This window comes from Nematolebias whitei, chromosome 9, assembly GCF_014905685.2.
Source record: "Nematolebias whitei isolate Nwh7 chromosome 9, NemWhi1, whole genome shotgun sequence".
Classification (NCBI taxonomy): domain Eukaryota; kingdom Metazoa; phylum Chordata; class Actinopteri; order Cyprinodontiformes; family Rivulidae; genus Nematolebias; species Nematolebias whitei.
In genome coordinates this window covers 8,592,471-8,613,748 of record NC_056506.1, presented here as the reverse complement: position 1 = coordinate 8,613,748, position 21,278 = coordinate 8,592,471, and the positions used below count along the sequence as shown (strand labels likewise).

The following is a 21,278-nucleotide window of genomic DNA, read 5'->3' as shown; positions in this document are numbered from 1 at the left end:
TGTTTCATTTCAATGAGGTTTGCAGAAATATGTTTCTCCAGAGCTCTCTGAAGATCCACAGAACTGCACTCAGGTTGAAGTCTGGAGCTTGGATCATTACGACAACTTTACTTTTTTTTTTTAAACCCATTCTAGTATAGATTAGCTGCTGTGTTTTGGAACGTTGTGTTGCATCGGTCAGTCTCACATTTGACTCTAGAGTCTGGAGGAGTCTGGAGGAGACTCTAGAGTCTCTACAGAGGAGTTCATGGTCTACTCAATGATTGTAAGGTGTTAAATGGTAAATGGACTGTACTTATATAGCACCTTTCTATCTTATTTCAAGATACTTGATATAGAAATTATTATTTTAATGCTTTTATGCCAATCTAGACCTATATTACACTTATTTAAACACACTTATACAACGTGTTATTCACATATTAGGGATTGTACTTTGTTTAACATGTCACAGAGACAAAGGGGGGAATGATTTATGTTGCCTTTGTTAATATTTGGGACATTCTTTGATGGTTTGCAGAGGGATGGAGGAGTGCGTATTTCCTCTTTAGGAAGTTTAAGGAGTATTGCTGGCTTCAGGGTCTTGGCCCGCCTTGAGGTCACCGTGCTCCTTATTTGTAATAAATCACCAGCTCCTCATCCGTTGTTCTGGTAACCATCAAACTTGTTTTGATCTGCTCTCACGCGATCAGGGAAGCCTTTATAAGAAATGTATCAGACACAGAGAGTTAGAAGTCTTGCTCTGGACCAGCGCGCGGGTGCCAGGCAGTGTGATTGAGTTCCTGTCATTGGATCGAAAGGCTTCCCGATCATTTTGTCACGGTGAGGGATACTCATATCAATTTGTGTGTTAAGAGTGTACATGACTCTTTTGCTTGGCTGTTATTTCTTGTGGCAGATTAATAAATGACAAATATTATTCTAGCAAGTTACAGTCTGTGTGTCATTTTTTCCTTCGTCTGAATAATATGTGCCGATCGTTCACGAACCTTTGATAAAGAATTTCATAATACAATACTAAAAGCGCTTTACACTACAATCTGTGCCTCATTTACCCATCCACACAGCACTCTACTAGATCTCTACAAAGCTAATTGACCAAATAATTCTAAAGAGACTAATCAGAGCTTTATCACATTCAAACACCAATGGGACACACATCGGAGGGGTTCAGTGTCTTGCCCAGGGACACTTCGACATGTGACTGTTGGTGGATTCGAACCCCCAACTCTCGCATTGGAGGACAACTGCTCTAACCCCTCAGCCACAACCGCCCCTACTCAGCCACAGCCACCCCTGTTCAGGTCTTCTTGCTTTTATTTTTATTTCCTGTAATTTCTTGGAGCATTGCATAGTCAGACCTCAAAGTGAATTTACTGGCCTGTTTGCTCAAGTAAGTCAGCTGTCCTAATTGTTATTCCACTTGTGAATAATCTTTCTCACCATAGAATGATGGACTTCAGCTAGTTTGTAAATGACCTTGAATCTTCCCAGATTAACAGACAACAACAGTTGCTTCTCTATGGTCATTGCTGTTGTCTTTCCTCCTTGACAGACACACACTCCAGAGCAGCAAACTGCCAAACTGATGATCAGTTATTTCTTATCGGCAGCAACTGGCTGACACTTTCCCTCTTAAATCCAACAGAAGCAGAAAAGACGGACCCAGCTCTTTCATTTTGACTTCATTTGGGTTAAATAAATAATGATAAATGGAATCTGTTGTGTTGTTTGTGCACATCAGGTTAGTTTGGAATAATTTTAGAATCTGGTGAAAGCCACATTATTTTTATTCAGTCCTGCTATGAAAAAAACTAAAAAATTAAAGGTGTTTTCTTTTTCTCATTACAGTCAACAGACTATTAAACAGAAATCTACAGCAACAGTCCAGACAAGCAGAGGCCTTGTACAAAGTTTGACCTAGATTTGTGATCTTGATTTTGGAACTGTGGTGATAGAAAACGTATGTGACACTCCCATCTAGTGATGACGGATATGTATATGAATTATGTTAAATGATCTTAAATAAGAAGTTCTGGACGAGAAAGGGGAAAGTTTACAGATAAAGAGTCTTCCTTTATGTCTGCCTTCGACATGCATTTGACAAGGAATACACACAAAATTATTAAAACAATGTCTGTTAGGATGAAAATGGCTGGACAGATTCCTGTCAGGGACAAGACAGATAAGGGTGCATATTGTTAAGGTACAACCCACAAAAGTAATTGAAGAAATAAATACGTATTTACAAGAGCCAAGGACAGCATTTGCACAGGAATGAAAAGCAAACTCACAGTAAATTTTGTTAAACACCATTTTGTCAGGATGTTCAGACTGAGCTGAGCAGGAACTAACCCATTGGTGCAGGCAGGACTCAGAGGCCATGATGTAAAATAATAAACACTTTAATGATCAAAATACTGACGTGGCAGTATAAACTTACAGCATAGAGGTCAGGGTAAATACGGGGAACGTGGGAGGAGTACCAGACGACGCACCGACAAAGACTGAGACAGAGACCAGGGCTTATACCTGTATACACAGACTAGACAAGACAAATTACAAACACCTGGAGGACTCACGGGTGGAACTGATCAGGGTAATTAATGAGAAACACTAGGGAGTACAGACACAGAGAGACTGACAGGGGCATACCATCCTTACAGTACCCTCCCCCAAAGGACATCCCATTGTGTCCCAAAAAGGGTCCACCCCAAAAGACTTGGGCGGAAGGAGGGAGGTGGTGGGAGGAGGGAGGTACCACAAGGATGGAGGGCACAAGGAACACATGAGGGCAAAACAAATCCAGCAGGACAAGAGCCTAGGATCTAAACTAAACAAAACTAGAAAACACAAAGAATGTCTGGACGGTCAGGAGACCATTCATAGGCTGACTGAAGTTCAGATGGGTGGCTGGGAGGCCATCCAAAATGCTGGAGCAAGTCCGGCGGGCAGCCAGGAGACCGTTCAACAAGCCGGAGCAAGTCTGGCGGGCGGTCGGGAGGCTGTCCATGGCTCTGGAGCAGGTCAGGAGGGTGTCCGGGAGGTCGTTCAACGCTCTGGAACATGTCAGGCAGGCGGCCGGGAGGCTGTCCAACAAGCCGGAGCAGACCAAGTGGGCAGCCAGGAGGCCGTCCAGTGAGCCGGAGCAGGTCAGATAGGTGACCGGGAGGTCGTCTGACCTTGGGCCAAAGTTCAGGTGGCCGGCCAGGTGACTGTTCAATGGGCCGGAGCAGGTCAGGTGGGGGACCAATAGTGACGGACACCCTAAGGACCCATGAGCACCCAGCACGGGAAGTGAGGAGTGGAAGAAACATAGGGTCTGTAGCAGTTTCAGGTTCTTCAGCAGCAGGAGCTTCTGCGGCAGGATCAGGAGCAGACGTGGAACTCGGAGTCGTGGAAATTGTAGACATGGAACTCTCGGATGACATGGGGTCCACAGGCTGAGGCATGGAGCCTAGATGAGTCATGGATCCGAGGCAAGGTGAAGACTCAAGATGTGCCAGACGTGGATACTTCAAGCAGCTTGGGGACCTTGAGCGGCGTGGAGCCCTGAAGTGGCATGGAACCCTCGAGTGGTGTGGAACTCTCGAGCGGCTTGGACCCAGGCAAAGTAAGGACCCGCGCTGTGCCAGACGTGGAGACCTCGAGCGGCATGGATCCAGGCGTGCAGTTGGTGTAGGACCATCTGGAGGCACAGCTGGCGTAGGACCCTCTGGATGAGACGTGGGACCCCCTGGACAAGACATGGGAACCTCTGTGGACTCTGTGGATATTGGAGCATTGGCAGACCTGGGACCTTTTGCAGATGTCGAGGCATCGGCAGACCAGGGGCCCTCTGCAGACGTCGAGGCATTGGTGGACCTGGGACCCTCTGCAGACATCAAGGTGTCAGCAGACCTGGGACCCTCTGCAGACGTCGAGGCATCGGCAGATCTGGGACCCTCTGCGGATGTCGAGGTGTCGGTGGACATGGGACCCTCTGCAGAAGTCGAGGCGTTGGCGGACCTGGGACCCTCTGCGAACGTTGAGGCGTCGGCGGACCCTCTGTGGACGTCAAGGCGTCGGCGGACCTGGGACCCTCTGCGGACATCGAGACCTCTGTTGCTGAGGTAGAGTCTTCGACGGCAAGGTCTTCGGGAGCGAGGACCTCAGGTCTTGGTGCTGAGTCAGGCACTAGAGCAGGGGCCGAGTCAGGTGCTGGAGCAGGGGCAGAGTCTCTGGAACCTTTCTGCCATCAACCTCTCCTGTGGTGGCGACAGTGTGGTTCAGGGTCAGGATCGGGCCAGAGCTCCTCTTTGTGCTCAGGGCCTCCTTCAGAAATTGACTCTGCAGCAGGGGGGCCAGGGACTTGTTCCACAGCTGGGGGGCCAGGTACTGGATCAGAAGCAGTGACATCTTGCTCAGCAGAAGGGAAGTCTGGGTCTGGGGCAGAGTCTGGTTCTGGGCCAGAGTCAGAGACAGGAGGGTCTGGATCTGAGACTGGGACATAATTGGAAGCAGGGATGTCAGAGGCTGGTGGAGATGAGTCAGAGTTAGGCTGTGTTTTCAAAGTTCTTATTTCAATTAAAAGCTGCTGATATTCTGGGATTTGTGTCAGAATGGGTTGAGATAATAATAGTTTTTCGGCAAGGGAGAGCAATGTCAAGGCATTCTGGGTTGGGTTTAGCAGAGGAGTGTAGATTTTGTAAAGTCCGGTTTATTTGGGTGAGGTCACTGCATTGGAGCTGAGGTGTGTTGGTTCCAGTCTTTAATGAAGCTCAGTGAGGGGGTGAGGTGTCGAGTTCTGCCCTCACTGGAACCCTGGGAGGTGAGGCGACGGGACCTGCCCCCGCGGAGACACTGGGACTAGACTCAGGAGACTCAGTCTGACTGGACCGAGCAGGAGCGGCTCCGAGTAACAGTGAGGTGTTGGCCTCCACCCTTACTGGAACCCCTGGATGTGCGGCAATAGGACCCGTCCCCACTGAAGCGCTGTGACCGCATCCAGGAAAATAATAAGCTGACGTGGCAGCATAAATTTACAGCATAGAGATCAGGGCAAACATGGAGAACACGGGAGGAGAACCAGACGATGGACCAACAAAGACTGAGGGTGCATTCACACCAGCCCTGTTATCCCGAACTCTAGCCCGTTTGCCTAGGAAGTCTGGTTCATTTAGGGAGGTGTGAACTTGCCATTGAACTTTGTCACGGAACAAAAAGGCGAACTGTGGCCCGGTCAAAAACCTAGGTCTCGGTCCGGGAGAAGAAACCTCGAGCACGGTTCGAGTACAGTGTGAATGTAAGGTTGCATTCACACCAGCTCTGTTTAGTCCTCTTTAATCGAGCTCTAGCTTGTTTTCCTAGAAAGTCCGGTTAGTTTGGGGAGGTGTGAACGCGCCATCGAACTCTGGCCCGGGCTAAAACCTAGGTCTCTGTCCAGTAGAAGAGAACTCCAGCGCGCTTCGAGTACAGTGTGAATGTAAACAGACCGGGCCCAGCTCCACAAGCAAGAAGTGGAGTACAACGCAGGGCAAACAAACACGCATTTCTCTTACCTTATATGGAGCTGTCAGCTGTCTTGTGTGAAAAACAATATTCTCCATGGTCTTCTGCCTCATCTTCTGCTCATGTTGAGTCCATTGTTGAAAAACGACAAAATATAACTCCTAAAATTGCTAAAACTTGATGCCACTCCGTTTTTGTTTTTAATTTCCAAAAGAAGAAGTATCTTCAGAGGTTTTTGTGTTGTTTCTTTCAGTAGTTCTTGGTGTAGCACCCCCACAGGCGAGCGGGGGAATAGGTTGGTTCAACAGGTTGGCTCGACTGCACAGTGCAGTGTGAATGCAAATGCACCAGCTCAAATGTAAACAAAATGTCATGAATATTGGTCCCCAACCAAACCGAGTCTACCGGACTATCAGGTGTGAATGCATCCTAAGCAGAGCGGGCACCGCTCCGCAAGCAGGAAAAGGACTACAACACAAGGCAAACAAACACGCATTTCTCTTACCTCGTATGGAGCTGTCAGCTTGCCTTGTGTGAAAAACAACATTCTCCATGGTCTTCTGCCTCATCTTCGACTCATGCTGAGTCCATTGTTGAAAAATGACAAAATAGAATTCCTAAAACCGCTCAAATTTAACTCCACTCCGTTTTTGTTTTTATTTCCAGAAGAAGAAGAAGTGTCGTCTTTAGAGATTTTTGTGTCGTTTCTTTCAGTAGTTCTTGGTGCAGCACCACCACAAGTAAGTGGGGGAACAGGTCGGTTCGAACAGGTTGGCTCAACTGCACAGTGTAGTGTGAATGCAAACGCACCAGCTCAAATGTAAACAAAATGTTATGAATATTGGTCCCCAACCGGACCGAGTCTACTGAACTATCAGGTGTGAAAACAACTTGAGACACAGACCAGGGCTTACATACAAAGACTAAACAAGACAATTTACAAACACCTAGAGAACACGCAGGTGGAACTGATCAGGGTAATTAATGAGAGACACTAGGGAGTACAGACACAAGGAGACTGACGGGGGATACCATCCTTGCACATTTGTTGTGCTGAAGTGGCCTAATTCTTAATGCTAATGGATAAGAGTGAGTGTACCAGTATTTCCTCAGTGGGTTTGGTGATGGTTGGTAGAAACTGCACATTAGCCTTAGAGATGGCTCCACTGTTGTTGGTTCGCTGGTTAGTTGCTCTGATCCAGTTCTCATCAGGGGCCTGTTTCCCGTTTTTGTCCACCAGTAGCAGGTCGCCTCGTTTACAGATCAGGAACATGGGGTCATCTGTGGATGCAGACCAAGGTAGGTGGTTAGAAAGGTAGCCATTTTAGTGTAAACGTGATCACCACCAGCTGACTCTCACCCTGTTTACTGACGTCCTGCTGAACCACGGCGTACTCCGAGCGCCGTCTGAGCCCCTCCACATTGTGCTCCATCACCTCAGTCATGTCGGCAGCTTCCACACACTTCAGCATGTACTCTCCTTTGATTGTGGTCAGAGACATGGACTGGTGGCTGTCGCTAAACAGACATAAGAGGTTTAGGTCTTTTTAGGAACACCATTAAAATGTTTCAGAAGTGTGGAGATTAAAAATAATCATTTGTACCTCATCATGTTGACTTTCTTCACCTCGATGTAAGGAATGTCAAGGAGTCTCTTCTCTTTTCTCTCCATGAAGACAAAGCCGGAGCTGTTAATAGCCACAATAAACCTGCTTTTGGGCAAAGAGGGTCCTGCAGATAAATAAAAACAATTCCAATTAATTTAAGCAGTTCAAAGTGGATTGAAAATCTCCTGATGGAAGAGATGACATCACACCCCAAGAACAAAATCATCTGAACTGACCTGCCATCATTGTAACTTGATAAAACTTTGAAAATTCCAGAGGCCATCTCTTCCGTGCAATGTCCACCAGCTCTCCCTTCACCTGCTCTGCAGTCGAATTCCCATTTACATATGTCTTCTGCAAGAACAAGTCCTTCTGCTTCAGCCTGATCACAATATGCTAAAACTCTTCCACTAAAAAACAACTGGATCATCTGTAGGTACACTGTTTCTAACACACTTAGCTGTTTGTTCTGTCTTCTACCTGTGAGAGAGCTGAGGTGATGAGTTGGACCCATATGAGCATGGATTTGTTCTCAATGCGTGTGGTGGTGATGCACTCTTGAACCACCTGCTTGACGTCATCTCCGCGGGGTTCCGAACCAAACTGAATATAATAATGCATGGCAGCCAGCTGGATGTATTCATCCTCCTGAAAGGTGCAGAATGCAGCTATTAGAAAGTACATTTCACTTATCGATGCAAAAAAAAAAAAAAAAAATATATATATATATATATATATATATATATATATATATATATATATATATATATATATAAATATATAATTTTAAATAAACAACAGATTCAAACATTTTTACATAAAGTTAAATTAAATCCAGAAAGACCAGCTGCTGACATGATCAAGAAGGACCATCGGCCTAACAATGGATCATTAGCACACTGATGGCTGTTTACTATTCACAGAGGGCTGAGTGATACTAGCAATAACAGCATTGTAAGAGGGGGACAATTGAACATGTAGGCCTCCACCCCTGTTTAATGATGGACAATGTCTGAAAAGAAACAAAGATGGCCTCCTTTACTCCTCTCTCAAACCATCGTTCCTCTCTATCCAGGATGTGAACATCTTAATCCCTGAAAGAGTGACCGCTGGCCTGGAGATGAGTGTAGACCACAGAGTCCTGGCTTGATGATGTTGCTCTTCTGTGCTGGGCCATCCTTTGGGCCAGTGACTGTTTAGTTTCCCAGATGTAAGACTGATCACAGCCCTCCTGACACTGAACAGCATACACAACATTACTCTGTTTGTGCCGGGGGACTGGATCTTTGGGATGAACCAGTCTTTGCCGTAATGTATTTTGGGGTTTAAAAGCCACTGGGACGTTGTGTTTAGAAAATAAACGTCTCAGTTTTTCTGATACTCCCGCAACATACGGAATGACCACTGGTCTAGGTTCCTCCTTTTCACCTGATGGCTGACTGGAGTCCTGTTTGGGTTTCTTCTCTGCTTTCAGGAAGGCCCAGTTAGGATATCCACATTGCTCTAGAGCCTGTCCTATGTGGGATTTCTCCTTCTGCCTGACTCCTGAGTTAGTGGGGACGTTGTTTGCTCTTTGGTACAGAGTCCTGATGACTCCTAACTTGTGCTCCAAAGGGTGATGGGAGTCACACTGCAAATACTGGTCTGTGTGGAAGGGTTTGTGGTACACTTCAGTTTGCAAATGTCCTCTATCAGAGACTGAGACCTCACTGTCCAAGAAAGCCAACTTGCCATTTTTTATATCTTCTCATGTGAACTTGATGTATTTATCCACAGAGTTGATGTGGTCAGTAAAATGTTGGACTTCCTGAGATTTAATTTTAACCCAGGTGTCATCATCAACATACCTGAACCAATGACTTGGTGGTGTCCCTGAAAAGGACGTCAAGGCTCTCTTTTCTACCTCCTCCATGTACAGGTTGGCAACAATAGGAGAAACTGGAGACCCCATAGCACACCCATGTTTCTGCCTATAATATTGCTCCCCATATGTGAAGTAGGTTGACTGCAGGCACAGTTTCAAGAGTTGACACAGTTGTTCTGTGGAAAGCATGGTCCTGCTGCTCAGAGTGGTGTCTGATTTTAGTCTTAAACTGTCCACCTCTACTGCATCATCAACAGGAATGCACGTAAAGAGGGATGCGACATCAAAAGAGACCATTGTTTCATCAGTCTCCATGATGACATCCCTCACCTTATTCACAAAGTCCATGGTGTTCTGTATGTGGTGTTCTGAGCTGCCAACTAAAGGGATGAGTACAGATGCCAGATATTTGGAAACATTATAAGGGACAGAGTTAATCATGATAACAATTGGTCTTAAAGGTACATCTTGTTTGTGATTTTTAGATAAACCATACAGACTAGGCATGGCCTCTCCTGGGTACAGTCTGTGGTACAGAAAATGGACAATAGCCTTGTCTTGTTCCAAAAATTTCAGGCAATCTAGCAACTTCTTCATGTAACCAATTCCTGGATCTCTTTTCAGAGATTCATATTAAGTCACTAAGGAGTGTCATAACTTTCTCATGATAGTCTTTCTGGTTCAAAATCACTGTGCACCTTCCTTTGTCTGCTGGGAGAATGATGATGTTTTTGTCCTTGCTAAGAGTGGTTAGCTGCAGGTGTTCAAGACACCCTATTTGGTGTTTCCAACATTAAAGAACCATGACCAAATGGATAGGATGTCTGTTCAAATGATGTTTGGTACCACAATGGTCTTCTGACTCCATTCCTGGGCCACCCCACCCCCCAGTTGGAGCGCTTGTGACAACATCTTCTAATGTAAAACCAAGGTCAGTTTTGTAAAAGCAAATCTGTATAAAAACGGTCAAAGCATAACAGATGCTTCTGTGTTTTACAGCGATGCCACTTCATGGGTTCGATGACTGGACACGTAAAATCATTATAAAATATTTGACCTTGATTTGTGACCTTGGAGCTGAGGAGATGAAAAGATTACATGACACTTCTTCTAGTGATGATGCAAATGTGTATGAAGTTTCATTAAATTATATTTCATCAGAAGTTATGGACAGGACAAAAGAAAGTTTATGGACAGGGAGTGCATCATGATATATCAGCCTTCAATGGGTGTATAAAAATTGTTTTAACCTCCTAAAACCCGAACTCTTGCATATGTGGATGTCAGGTTGTCCACATATGTGGATGCTAGGTCCTAGGAAGTTAATGTTTTTGGTTACTTAGCTTAAAAGTTAAGATATGCCTCCAAATCAGACCAAAAATGGACCTCATCTACATTTTTCATTGCTGTTTTACATATACCAGTGCCGCTGCCTCTTCGCCTCTTTGCACGTTCAGACTGACAAGTCTTCAGAGAGGCCACTGTAAATGAGGGAGAGCTGGATCTGGAGGAATACATATCTGCTGTCCTCAGATACATCAGCAAGTGTGATGATGTCACTACCACCAGGGCTGTGAAGTGCTACCCGAACCAGAAACACTGGCTGAACGCAGAGGTCCGTACCCTGCTGAAAGACAGGAATACTGCCTTCAGGTCTGGTGACTCACAGGGACTGGGGAGGGCAAGGAAAGGACTGGCTGCTAGAGGGCCAATGCAACATATGCACGGAAGGTCCAAGGACATTTCTCCTCACAAGACCCACGGAGCATGTGGAGGGACATTCAGTGCATCACAGACTATAAAAGCAGAGGTGCACAATGCCCTAGGGACCCATCACTGCCTGATGCTCTTAAGATGTTCTATGCCTGCTTTGAAGACCCAGATAGACCACCCAGCACCAGACTCACCTCACCATCTGAAGAGAAGTTCCTCAGATAAACCTCAGCAGAAGTAAGGAGGACTTTCAGGAGGATTAATCCTCACAAAGCAACTGGCCCAGACAACATCCCGGGGAGGGTGTTGTGAGACTGTTATCAGAGTCAGAGTTTCTTTATTGCCATTCGCACCTCATGTGGTACATGTGGTGGAGCGAAATTATGTACACAGGGTTCCAGTTACATCCAACAATAAAATGTAAAAGACAAACAATGATAACATCTAAGATATGAACTAAGAAAAACATCAACTAAATATACACTAAGCACTAATAGCATAAAAAACATTATGTTGAACATCAGCACAAACATGAACATGAGTCTGTGTAAGCAGATGAGCACAGATGAACACATCAACATTGAAACAGATCAGCAGCAGCATGATGTGATTTTTTTCACAGTGATTATTCTGGTTAGAGATTCATGAGTCTAACAGCCTCAGGGTAGAAGCTGTTCCTCAGTCTAGTGGTTCTACACTTAATGCTCCTCAACCTCCTTCCTGAGGGGAGTGGGGCAAAAGTGTGTGTGCTGGGTGAGAGGGGTCCTTCATGATGCAGGTGGCCCTCTTCCTGCATCTGGAGGTGTAGATGTCTGTGATGGTGGGGAAGCTGACTCCAACAGTCTTCTGTGCAACCTTCACCACTCTCTGCAAAGCTTTTCTTTCTGCAGCTGTGCAGCCTCCATGCCACACGTTGATGCTGGAGCACAGGATGCTCTCCACTGCACACCTGTAGAAGTAGGTGAGGACTGAGTTTCCCAATCCAGCTCGTCTCAGCCGCCTGAGGAAGTAGCCTCTCTGATGAGCTTTCTTGATCAGGCTGGTGTTGTTGCTCCAGCTGAGGTTGTCATTCATGTGTACACCCAAGTACTTGTAGCTGGAGACCACTTCCACCGCAGATCCTCTTATGTTGGGGGGGGGGGGGGGGGGGGGGGGGGAGGGGTTTGTTCCTTCTGAAGTCTACAATCATCTCCTTTGTCTTCTTCATGTTGATGTGAAGGTTATTCGCTTTGTACCAGCTCTCCAGGTGTTCCACGTCTTGCATGTAGCTGGACTCTTCATTGTTTGTGATGCATCCTACCACAGCTGTATCATCTGCAAACTTTACAATGTGACAGCCTGGATGGGTAGCTGAACAATCATATGAGAGCAAAGTAAACAGGAGGGGGCTCAACACATATCCCTATGATCAGCGTGCTGATCATAGGGATCATAATAGGGATGATCACAATCATCATCCCTATGATGATTATGATCAGCAATGCGAGGTGCTGGCTAATATATTTAACTCCTCCCCCACCCTGGCAACAGTTCCCACCTGCCTGAAGCCCACCACCATCATCTCAGTTCCTAAGAGCTCTACAGTGACTGGTCTGAATGACTATCAGCCAGTAACCCTCACCACAATAGACACTAAATGCTTTTAAAGACTGGTCATGACTAGGGGTTAAACAACTACATATTTTTAAAGTCGACTTTAACGTGATAAAAGACGAGTTGATGTCAACTAGTCTATGATGTCATAGGAACTCAAGATGCTATATCATATTTGCAACAACAAAAAAATATAGCAAAAAAACATAATTCATTATTTACATAAAAAAAGAACAACAAAACATCAGGCGTATATTTATGCTCCTACCATTTATCATACTGCAAATAAGTCAAAGGAAAAGCAAAACTATTATCAAGCTGCAGAAATGAAAGAAACGTGCGGTATGTAAAAGATAAGGCAGAGCGGGTGGTGATGAAGTTCACCACCGCCCGCCTTGCTGTTCTTAGCCTTATTTTTATTTAATCCATCACCATGGATTGGGTGGAATGGAACTGAGGGCAGTGGGGTGGGTGGTGGTGGAGCACCTTATTATAATATTATAGTTATTTTAGTTATTAACGGTCATCGGCCGCGTGCGTCAACAGACGCAGCGGCTGGAAAACTTCATGTAGCTGTCCTGATGCATGCTCAATAATCCAGGTAGAAAAATCCATCCATACCTACTCACCCTCAGTATTCTGGCCCTGCTTCTCAAGGGATCCAAGCGACCCGAGCCATGACATCAGAAACACTGTCGGCCACTGATTGGTTGGGGGGAGGAGTCTGTGGAGTCTTTCCAAAACAATCCGATCCACCATTTTTCTCTACCGCCTACCATTAGCAATAATTCGAGGAGCGTATCTTGTACGTATTTTGAAGATATAAAAAACAATAATGTCAAAGGCATGGTCAAATGCAGAAGTGCAGGCGTTGTTGTGCTTGGTGGCCGACGAAAATATTCAAAGCGAGCTAAATGGAGCGATTGGAGGGTGGTTTGGACACGGCCACTGCTCTACATGAATCAATTATAGAAGATGGTGAATGTTTTCTAACTTAAAAAAAAAAAAAATTATTTGTTTATCAGGAAAACATATATCCATTGACCTTACATACATTTTGCAAAAATTACACAATTTCTCCGATTTTTTTTCCCCCATAACAAACATAAATCACCAAACTGACATAACAAAAACAAGACAAAATAAATGCAAATAGAAAAAAAAAGGAAAAGGGGTGGGGTGGGGGGGTGGCATTGAGAAGCTAAAATGTAACTGTATTTTACCTATTTATTTATTCTTTAATATTTACTCACATGATGACGTGATGAGTCAGTCACATCAGTCTATGCATTATGAAGGCAGAGATTTTATGTATGTCATAAAGGGAGCCCACTTGTGAGTAAATTTTGCTGAACTGCCTTTGACTGTTAATAAAGTTTTTTCCATCTTCAAGAATGATCTTACAGTTAAGCCATTATGATACAGATGGAGGTGTAGGAGATTTCCAGAAGAGTAAAATACAGCGCCTGGCTAGGAGAGAACAGAAAGTCAAGACCTCCCCCTGCTGGGGGGACAGGTTAAGTGTGGTCTCTGGAACTCCAAAGATGGCAATTAGTGGATCACTTTGGATCTGAATTCTAAAAACCCCTGAAAGAATGGAAAATAAATATTTCCAAAATTTTTGTAAGCTCGGGCAGAAGAAAAACATATGACTAAGGTCGTTTTCACACCAGATAGTCCGGTAGACTAGGTTCGGGACCAATATTCATGACCTTTAGTTTACATTTAAGCTGGTGCATTTGCATTCACACTGTACTGTGCAGTCGAGTCAACCTGTTGAACCAACCTATTACCCTGCTCGCCTGTGGGGGCGCTGCACCAAGAACTACTGAAAGAAACGACACAAAAACCTCTGAAGACACGTATTCTTCTGTAAATAAAAAATAAAAACGAAGTGGCATCAAGTTTTAGCAGTCTTAGGAATTATATTGTCATTTTTCAAAAATGGACTTAGCATGAGCAGAAGATGAGACAGAAGACCATGGAGAATTGTTTTTCCATACAAGTCAACTGATGGCTCCATATAAGGTAAGAGCAATGCGTATTTGTTTACCCTGCGGAGCAGGGTCCGGTCTGTTTACATTCACACTGTACTCGAACCGCGCTGGAGTTCGCTTCTACCGGACCGAGACCTAGGTTTTAGCCCGGGCCAGAGTTCGCCTTTTTGTTCCGTGACAGAGTTCGATGGCACGTTCACACCTCCCCAAATGAATCGGACTTTCAAGAAAAACGAGCTAGAGTTCGATTAAAGTGGACTAAACAGGGCTGGTGTGAATGCACCCTTAAGTTGCAAGGTGAGGTCTGGCATCTGTCACATTGGTCCAGAATCAAGGGAAAGATTTTAGATAGACGGGATTTTGAGAAGTGAACTCTATCACTTTGAACTGTACAAGCTGTAATCTGGCACATGGTGTACTCTGGCGTATGCTGAGAATAACTTTATCCCACCATGAATCAGACAGTTCAACACCCAATTCACGTTCCCAAGCAGTTCTGGTTTTACCCAATGAGTCGGATTCAATTGCCATAAGTTTTCCATATATATTAGAAAGGGGTGAATTCAGATTGGGCTTCAAAACTAGAAGGTGCACCCATGGTGGGTCAGCAGGGAGAGTTGGAAAATTTGGGAACAGCGATGAAACACAATGTCTAATTTGGAAATAGAGAAACAGATGCGAAGTAGGTAGGCTAAATTTTGAGGACAACTCTGAAAAACTAAGAAATAAACCATCTTTGTAAAGCTCTCTTGTTGTTCTAATGCCTCTCTCATGCCAAATTCTATAAGCAGCATTAGAGGTAGCGGGAGAAAATATATGATTTTTTAATAACGACATTTTATTAGAGGGAGACACAAATTTAAAATGGGACCTAAATTGTGACCAGATCTTAAGTGTAGAGAGCGCTACAGGATTTGTAGTAACAGAAGACAGTTTAATTGGTAGTGATGAATAAATATTTGAGGCAGGTGAAAAAGATGTAAAAATCTAATGAATTTCAAGTTTACAACAGATCAGATGAGGTGAATTTAGCCAATAAATCAATTTATGAATATGTGAAGATAGTAATACATTGCAAAATTGGGTAGGGAAAGACCACCATTTGTGGTGAACTGTTGCAATAGAGAAAGCCTCAGTCTGGGGGCCTTTCCACTCCACAAAAAGGAAGAAACCATCTGATCCAGGGACTTGAAAAACTGTTTAGGCAAAAACAGAGGGATACATTGACATAAAAAAGGAATCTAGGTAGAACATTCATTTTAATAGCATTAATCCTGCCAATTAGTGAAAGAGGGAGAGAGTTCCACCTCTGCCATTTGAGAAACTAGGGGGGCGAAATTCTGAGAAAACATTGAGGGCAAAGTACGTTTAATATTAATTCCCAGGTACCTAAACACTGAGGGGCTGAGTTTAAAAGGAATGTCAGATTGCCCAAGTTCTAAAGCTAATGAATTTACTGGGTAGCATTCACTTTTAAGTAGATTAATTTTATAACCAGAGAAAGATCCAAATTTTTCAAGAATATTCAAAATTGGAAGAAGACTACATAAGGGATCTGAAACATACAAGAGAAGGTTGTCTGCATATAAGGACAATTTAAGCTCAACACCAGAGCGGATAATTCCATGAAAAGAAGAGAGGGATCTTAGGGCAACAGAAAGAGGTTCAATGGCTTACGCAAACAGGGGGGAGAAAGAGGACAACCCTGTCTAGTACCACGTCCCAACGGGAAATAATCAGATTGGACGGAATTAGTGACAATACAAGCCTGAGGAGATGTATAAAGTAGCTTGATCCAGGACACAAAACTTTCTCCAAAACCAAACCTATTAAGAACGGCAAAGAGATACTCCCATTCCACTCGATCAAAGGCCTTCTCGGCGTCAAGAGAAAGGATCACCTCAGAAGGCGTGGGGCAATGAGCTGAAAAGATTGTATTCAATAGTGTACGAATATTAAAAAACAACTGGCAACCTTTGATGAATCCATTCTGTTCTTGCGAAATAATCTGAGGAAGAACCGTCTCAAGCCGAGTTGCGAGAACTTTAGCCAAAATCTTAAAATCCACATTTAAGAGCGACAGGGGCCTATAAGACTCGCAAGCAGTGGGATCTTTACTCGTCTTCAACAGGAGAGAAATTGAAGCCTGAGCTAAGGTGGGGGGCAACAGGCCATGCCCCAGGGACTCGTTATAAACCTCAAAAAGGAGAGGGGCTATCTTATCTTTAAATCTTTTGAAAAATTTGGCAGGAAATTTGTCTGAGCCAGGTGCCTTACCACTCTGCATATTTTTGATTGACGTAAATATTTCTTCCAATTTAATGGGAGCATCAAGTTGATCAGAAATCAACTTATTTATCCTAGGGATGTCAATATTCTGAAGAAAGGCAAGTAACTCATCCGAGTCTGATTGTAGTTCAGATTTATACAAATCACAATAAAATTTCTTAAAAATGTCACTGATAGAGGCAGGATCGGAAACGAGATTGCCTGAATAATCCTTGATTTGCGATATTGTGCGAGAGCTAGCTTTTCGTTTCAGTTGATGTGCCAGAAACCTACTTGGTTTCTACCCATGCTCATAATAAGCGACTCGAGATCGACGCAAGAGACGCTCCGCATCAGATGTTGTTAGGAGATCAAGTTCAGTCTGGAGATCCTGTCGTTACTTTAGTAAAGCGTATGACGGATTAATGGCGTTTTGCCTGTCAATATTCTGAATTTTTGTTGATATTTCTGATATCTCAGCACGTAGATTTTTATTAACATTAGCTGAGAAAGAAATAATCTGACCACAAAGATAGGCTTTCAATAATTCCCATAATAGATCAACATCATCAGGCCAGGACTCTGCGGTCTACACTCATCTCCAGGCCAGCGGTCACTCTTTCAGGGATGAAGATGTGCACATCCTGGATAGAGAGGAACGATGGTTTGAGAGAGGAGTAAAGGAGGCCATCTTTGTGAAAAGAAATCGTCCATCGTTAAACAGGGGTGGAGGCCTACGTGTTCAATTGTCCCCCTCTTACAATGCTGTGATTGCTAGTATCACTCAGCCCTCTGTGAATAGTACACAGCCATCAGTGTGCTAATGATCCATTGTTAGGCTGATGGTCCTTCTTGAGCATGTGATCAGCTGGTTTTGGTTGTCAGCAGCAAAACTGGTTGATCCACTCTGAGAAGGTACTATTTAAGAGACTGAGCTGAATACAGCACCTCAGACTGAGGAAGTCTCTTGGATTAGAGACGAAACGTTTCTACATTTTTTTGTTGTTTTGCTGTGTTTTTTTTTTTTAAATGTCCAGAGGACCAGATTTAACTTTTTTAGATTTTTCTACCTGGATTATTGAGCATTCATCAGGATGTTTCCCATAATAGTGAGAAAGAGACCGTGTCGCTCTTATTAAATGTTAGGAAATCATCAATTGCTGATAGGATGAATTTATTGAATGGCTCATCCGATAACAGGAGACTATTAAATCTCCAACGAGGGCAAGAACGGGGTTTATCCATGAAGTTTATATCAAGGCTTAAAGGGGAATGATCTGAAATAATAATCGGATGGTATTCAGAAGACGTGATTCTGTGCATTAAAGAGCCGTCAACAAAAAAAAAATCTATACGGGAATAGGACTAGTGTACTTGAGGGGAAAAAGAATAAGTCTTTTTAGTTGGATTCTGTGCCCTCCATGGGTCTACATACCCATTTTGAGTCACAAAATCCAAAATTGACTTAGCCATATTTGACTGCGTAAAGGCCCGAGATGAAGAGCGATCTAATGCTGGGTTCATTACATAATTCAAGTCCCCAGCTAGAATTAGCAAATGAGTATCGAGAAAAGGAAGTGTGCTAAATTCACTTCACTTCCGGCGAGCTAATGGACAGCAGCTCCCTCCGACTTCTCTGCAGTCTTTTATCATCAAACTGACCCGTTTTTCGAACCGGACTAAAGCTGGTCCTCCTTTCAACTGAATTCGGTGTTCAGTGACTCAGAGAGCCAGACGGGACCGTCCAAAAAATATTTTGGCCCAGGACCGATCGGCCGCTCCCCCCCATCGGTCACTCTGAGCGCACCCTGCCGGCCAGGTGACCCCTCGAGCTGGGGAGTCGACGCACGAAGGTCCAGTGTTTTTTCTCTCTCTCTGGACCTCAACGAACTCTTATCTGGACCTTTGTGGTTCTACCTGGTTCCGACAAATATCGCCGGGTGGTATTTCGCTCGTTTTCAGCTGGACTGGCCCTCGTGGTGTCTCCATAGGTGTGGGGGAAGTGTACCTGTGTCCCTCGAATTGGACCAGAACTGAACCGAGGTGGCTGTGGGTGAATTCGTCTTCAACAGAGCCGGTCTCAGCTTCAGTGAGCAGCCCGTTACTTTTACTGAAGGACGATCCCCCTCCGTGGAGTCGTTGTGTTCACCTGGAGGAGACGCTCCGGTGCTTTGAAGCGCCGCCGGACCGGAGCAGAACCGCGCCGCCGGACTGGGCCGCCGGACCGGAGCAGAACCAGGCCAGGGATATCTTCAGCCTCTTCGTCTCTCGTGCTTGGAGCGCCGGAGCCGAACTGGAGCAGAACCGGACCAGTTGCCGACTTCAGCCTCAGCCTCTCCGGTCAGTCTCGCTTTTCATCGGGGGTGCCCCGTGCTGTCGGGTGCTGAGAAGCGGAGGAGCAGCGTGGAGGAGCAGCGTAGAGGAGCAGCGTGAAGGAGCAGCATGAAGGAACGGGTCTGCGTGGTGCTCGAGTGAAGTTCGGAGCTGTTCGGAAGTTCGGAGTTTGTATCGGAGCTGCTGCAGGCCTCCATCCAAAATCACCTGGATAATAATTAATTTTATTCCGGATCACGCTGTTGGCCCTGTTGACCTGAAACGAGCTTGGATCATGTCTTTCTCGTCAGGAGGATTTTCTGGCAGCTCGCTCTGCTATTTGCTGCGAATTATCTGTCTCTGTTTCGGTCTGTTGATTCTGGACCCAGCTTCTGTTTCCCATGGGAGCATCCATCCTCAGCCCAACTCAAACTGCAGTTGGGCCACCTCGTCGGGTTTGTTTGCCCATTTGAACTGTGACGTTTTATGGTCTGAAACTTTTCTGCATCGTTCATATTACTGTCACTATTTTCAGTTCTCAGATTATCTGGAGTCACTGAATCTTGGTAATACACCTGAATCTGTCCATCACTGCAACTTTCACTGTTTTTGGGTTCTGAATGATCGCGTCTTCATTAATGTTTCTCATGGTTCGATTATGGGGGCTAATTGTCACACTGTTAACTCCTGTAATTACACATCAGTCACAAAAAACTCAAGAAAATGTCTGATAATAATGTTGTTACTGCTCTCAGGGATTCAGCCCAACCCTGGACCCCCCACTAATTACAGCACACCAAATGACTTTAAGAACGCCTCTGGGCTCCATTTTCTGCATGTAAACGCTCGTAGCCTTCTGAAAAAACTTGATGCTGTGAAAATCCTGGTCAGTTCTTCTGGGGCTGATGTTATCTTTATTTCTGAATCCTGGCTCAACAAATCTGTAATGAATAATGACGTGGCAATCAATGGATTTAACATCTACCGCTGTGATCGTCAAAAAAGGGGGGGTGGAGTCATTATTTACATTAGAGATTCTCTGGTTTCAAGTCTTGTGTCTTCCAAAACAATTCCAAACCAGTTTGAAGCCTTATCTGTAAACATCACGTTGAATGGAGGCCAGATCTTAACTGTAGTCTGCTGCTATCGTCCACCCTCAGCATCACCTGAGGCATTAAATGCCATGAAGGAATTCCTTGGTAATTTAAAATTCACAGAGGTCTTTTTGGCTGGAGATCTCAACATTGATTGGTGTAAGTCGACCCCCCTCTGTGACAAATTCAAGGAATGTTGCTTGTCTTTTAATTTAACCCAACTGATCGACTCCCCCACTAGATTAAATAAAAGCCATCCTGAGAATTCCTCCATCTTAGACCTGTTTCTAACTAATATGCCTCACAAATTCCCTGGTACAGGTGTATTTGCTGATCTTTTGAGTGATCATTGTGTGACAGCGGCTCTCAGAGATATTAAACTTCCACCTTCTAAGCCCAGATTAATTCAAAAAAGGGATTTGAAACGTTTTTGTGAACAGTCATTCCTCTGGGATCTGTCTCACTTTGACTGGCATCATATTCTGTTAACTGATGACGTGAACTCTGCTTGGAACTATTTCCATAATAACTTCATTTATTTCCTGAACAAACATGCTCCTTTTCGTCAGTTCAGAATAAAGGGACGAGACAGCCCCTGGTTTACTCCAGAGCTAGCTGACCTCCTGCACAGGAGAGATCATCTTTGGGCTGCAGCGAGAAAATCTGGCTCAGACACTGATTGGTTGAGTTTTCGACAGATGAGGAATAAATGCACAACTGCTGTTAAAGCAGCAAAACGCAACTATCTCTTATCTCAGACCTCCAAAAATCTAAATGACCCTAACAGATTCTGGAAAACCATCAAATCTCTCTCAGGCACCCCCCAATCATCTGACCTCCCATCACAACTTCTCGTTAACTCTGTTCCTGTGTCAAATAAGCACGAGATCCTGAACTGTCTCAACAAACATTTTGTTGCTTCTGGTTCTTTATTTGACACAGTTACTAATAAATAAACAATAAACTGTTAATAGATCTTGATCCTAAAAAAATCTGCAGGTCCAGATGAACTTCCACCTTATTTCTTAAGGCTGGCTGCTCATATCATCACAGTCCCTGTGACCCACATCTTCAATCTCTCCATAAGACAAAACTCCATCCCAGACACTTGGAAAACAGCCTTTGTTCTTCCTTTGCTGAAGGGAGGAGACCCCACCTCACTGAACAACTATCGACCAATCTCTAAACTCTGCATTTTAGCCAAGGTTCTAGAAAAACTGATAAACTCTCAAATCAAAAATTACCTGGACTCATTTAACATCTTACCTCCACATCAATCTGGTTTCAGGAAACAACACAGCACAACCACTGCTTCACTGAAGGTTCTTAATGACGTTGT

The 21,278-nt window shown here is 44.5% G+C and overlaps 1 protein-coding gene across 1 annotated transcript in view; it reads right to left on the bottom strand.

Annotated features, from left to right (window-relative positions):
• LOC119414867 (unconventional myosin-VIIa) overlaps positions 1 to 21,278 on the bottom strand; it is a 246,919-nt gene that overhangs the window by 102,646 nt on the left and 122,995 nt on the right. Inside the window, exons 32-36 of the mRNA XM_037681988.1 lie at positions 7,578 to 7,745; positions 7,334 to 7,451; positions 7,095 to 7,221; positions 6,851 to 7,008; positions 6,590 to 6,771 (exon numbers count right to left, since the gene is read on the bottom strand). Coding sequence (XP_037537916.1) covers positions 6,590 to 6,771; positions 6,851 to 7,008; positions 7,095 to 7,221; positions 7,334 to 7,451; positions 7,578 to 7,745 — 753 coding nt within the window. The remainder of the gene's footprint in view (positions 1 to 6,589; positions 6,772 to 6,850; positions 7,009 to 7,094; positions 7,222 to 7,333; positions 7,452 to 7,577; positions 7,746 to 21,278) is intronic.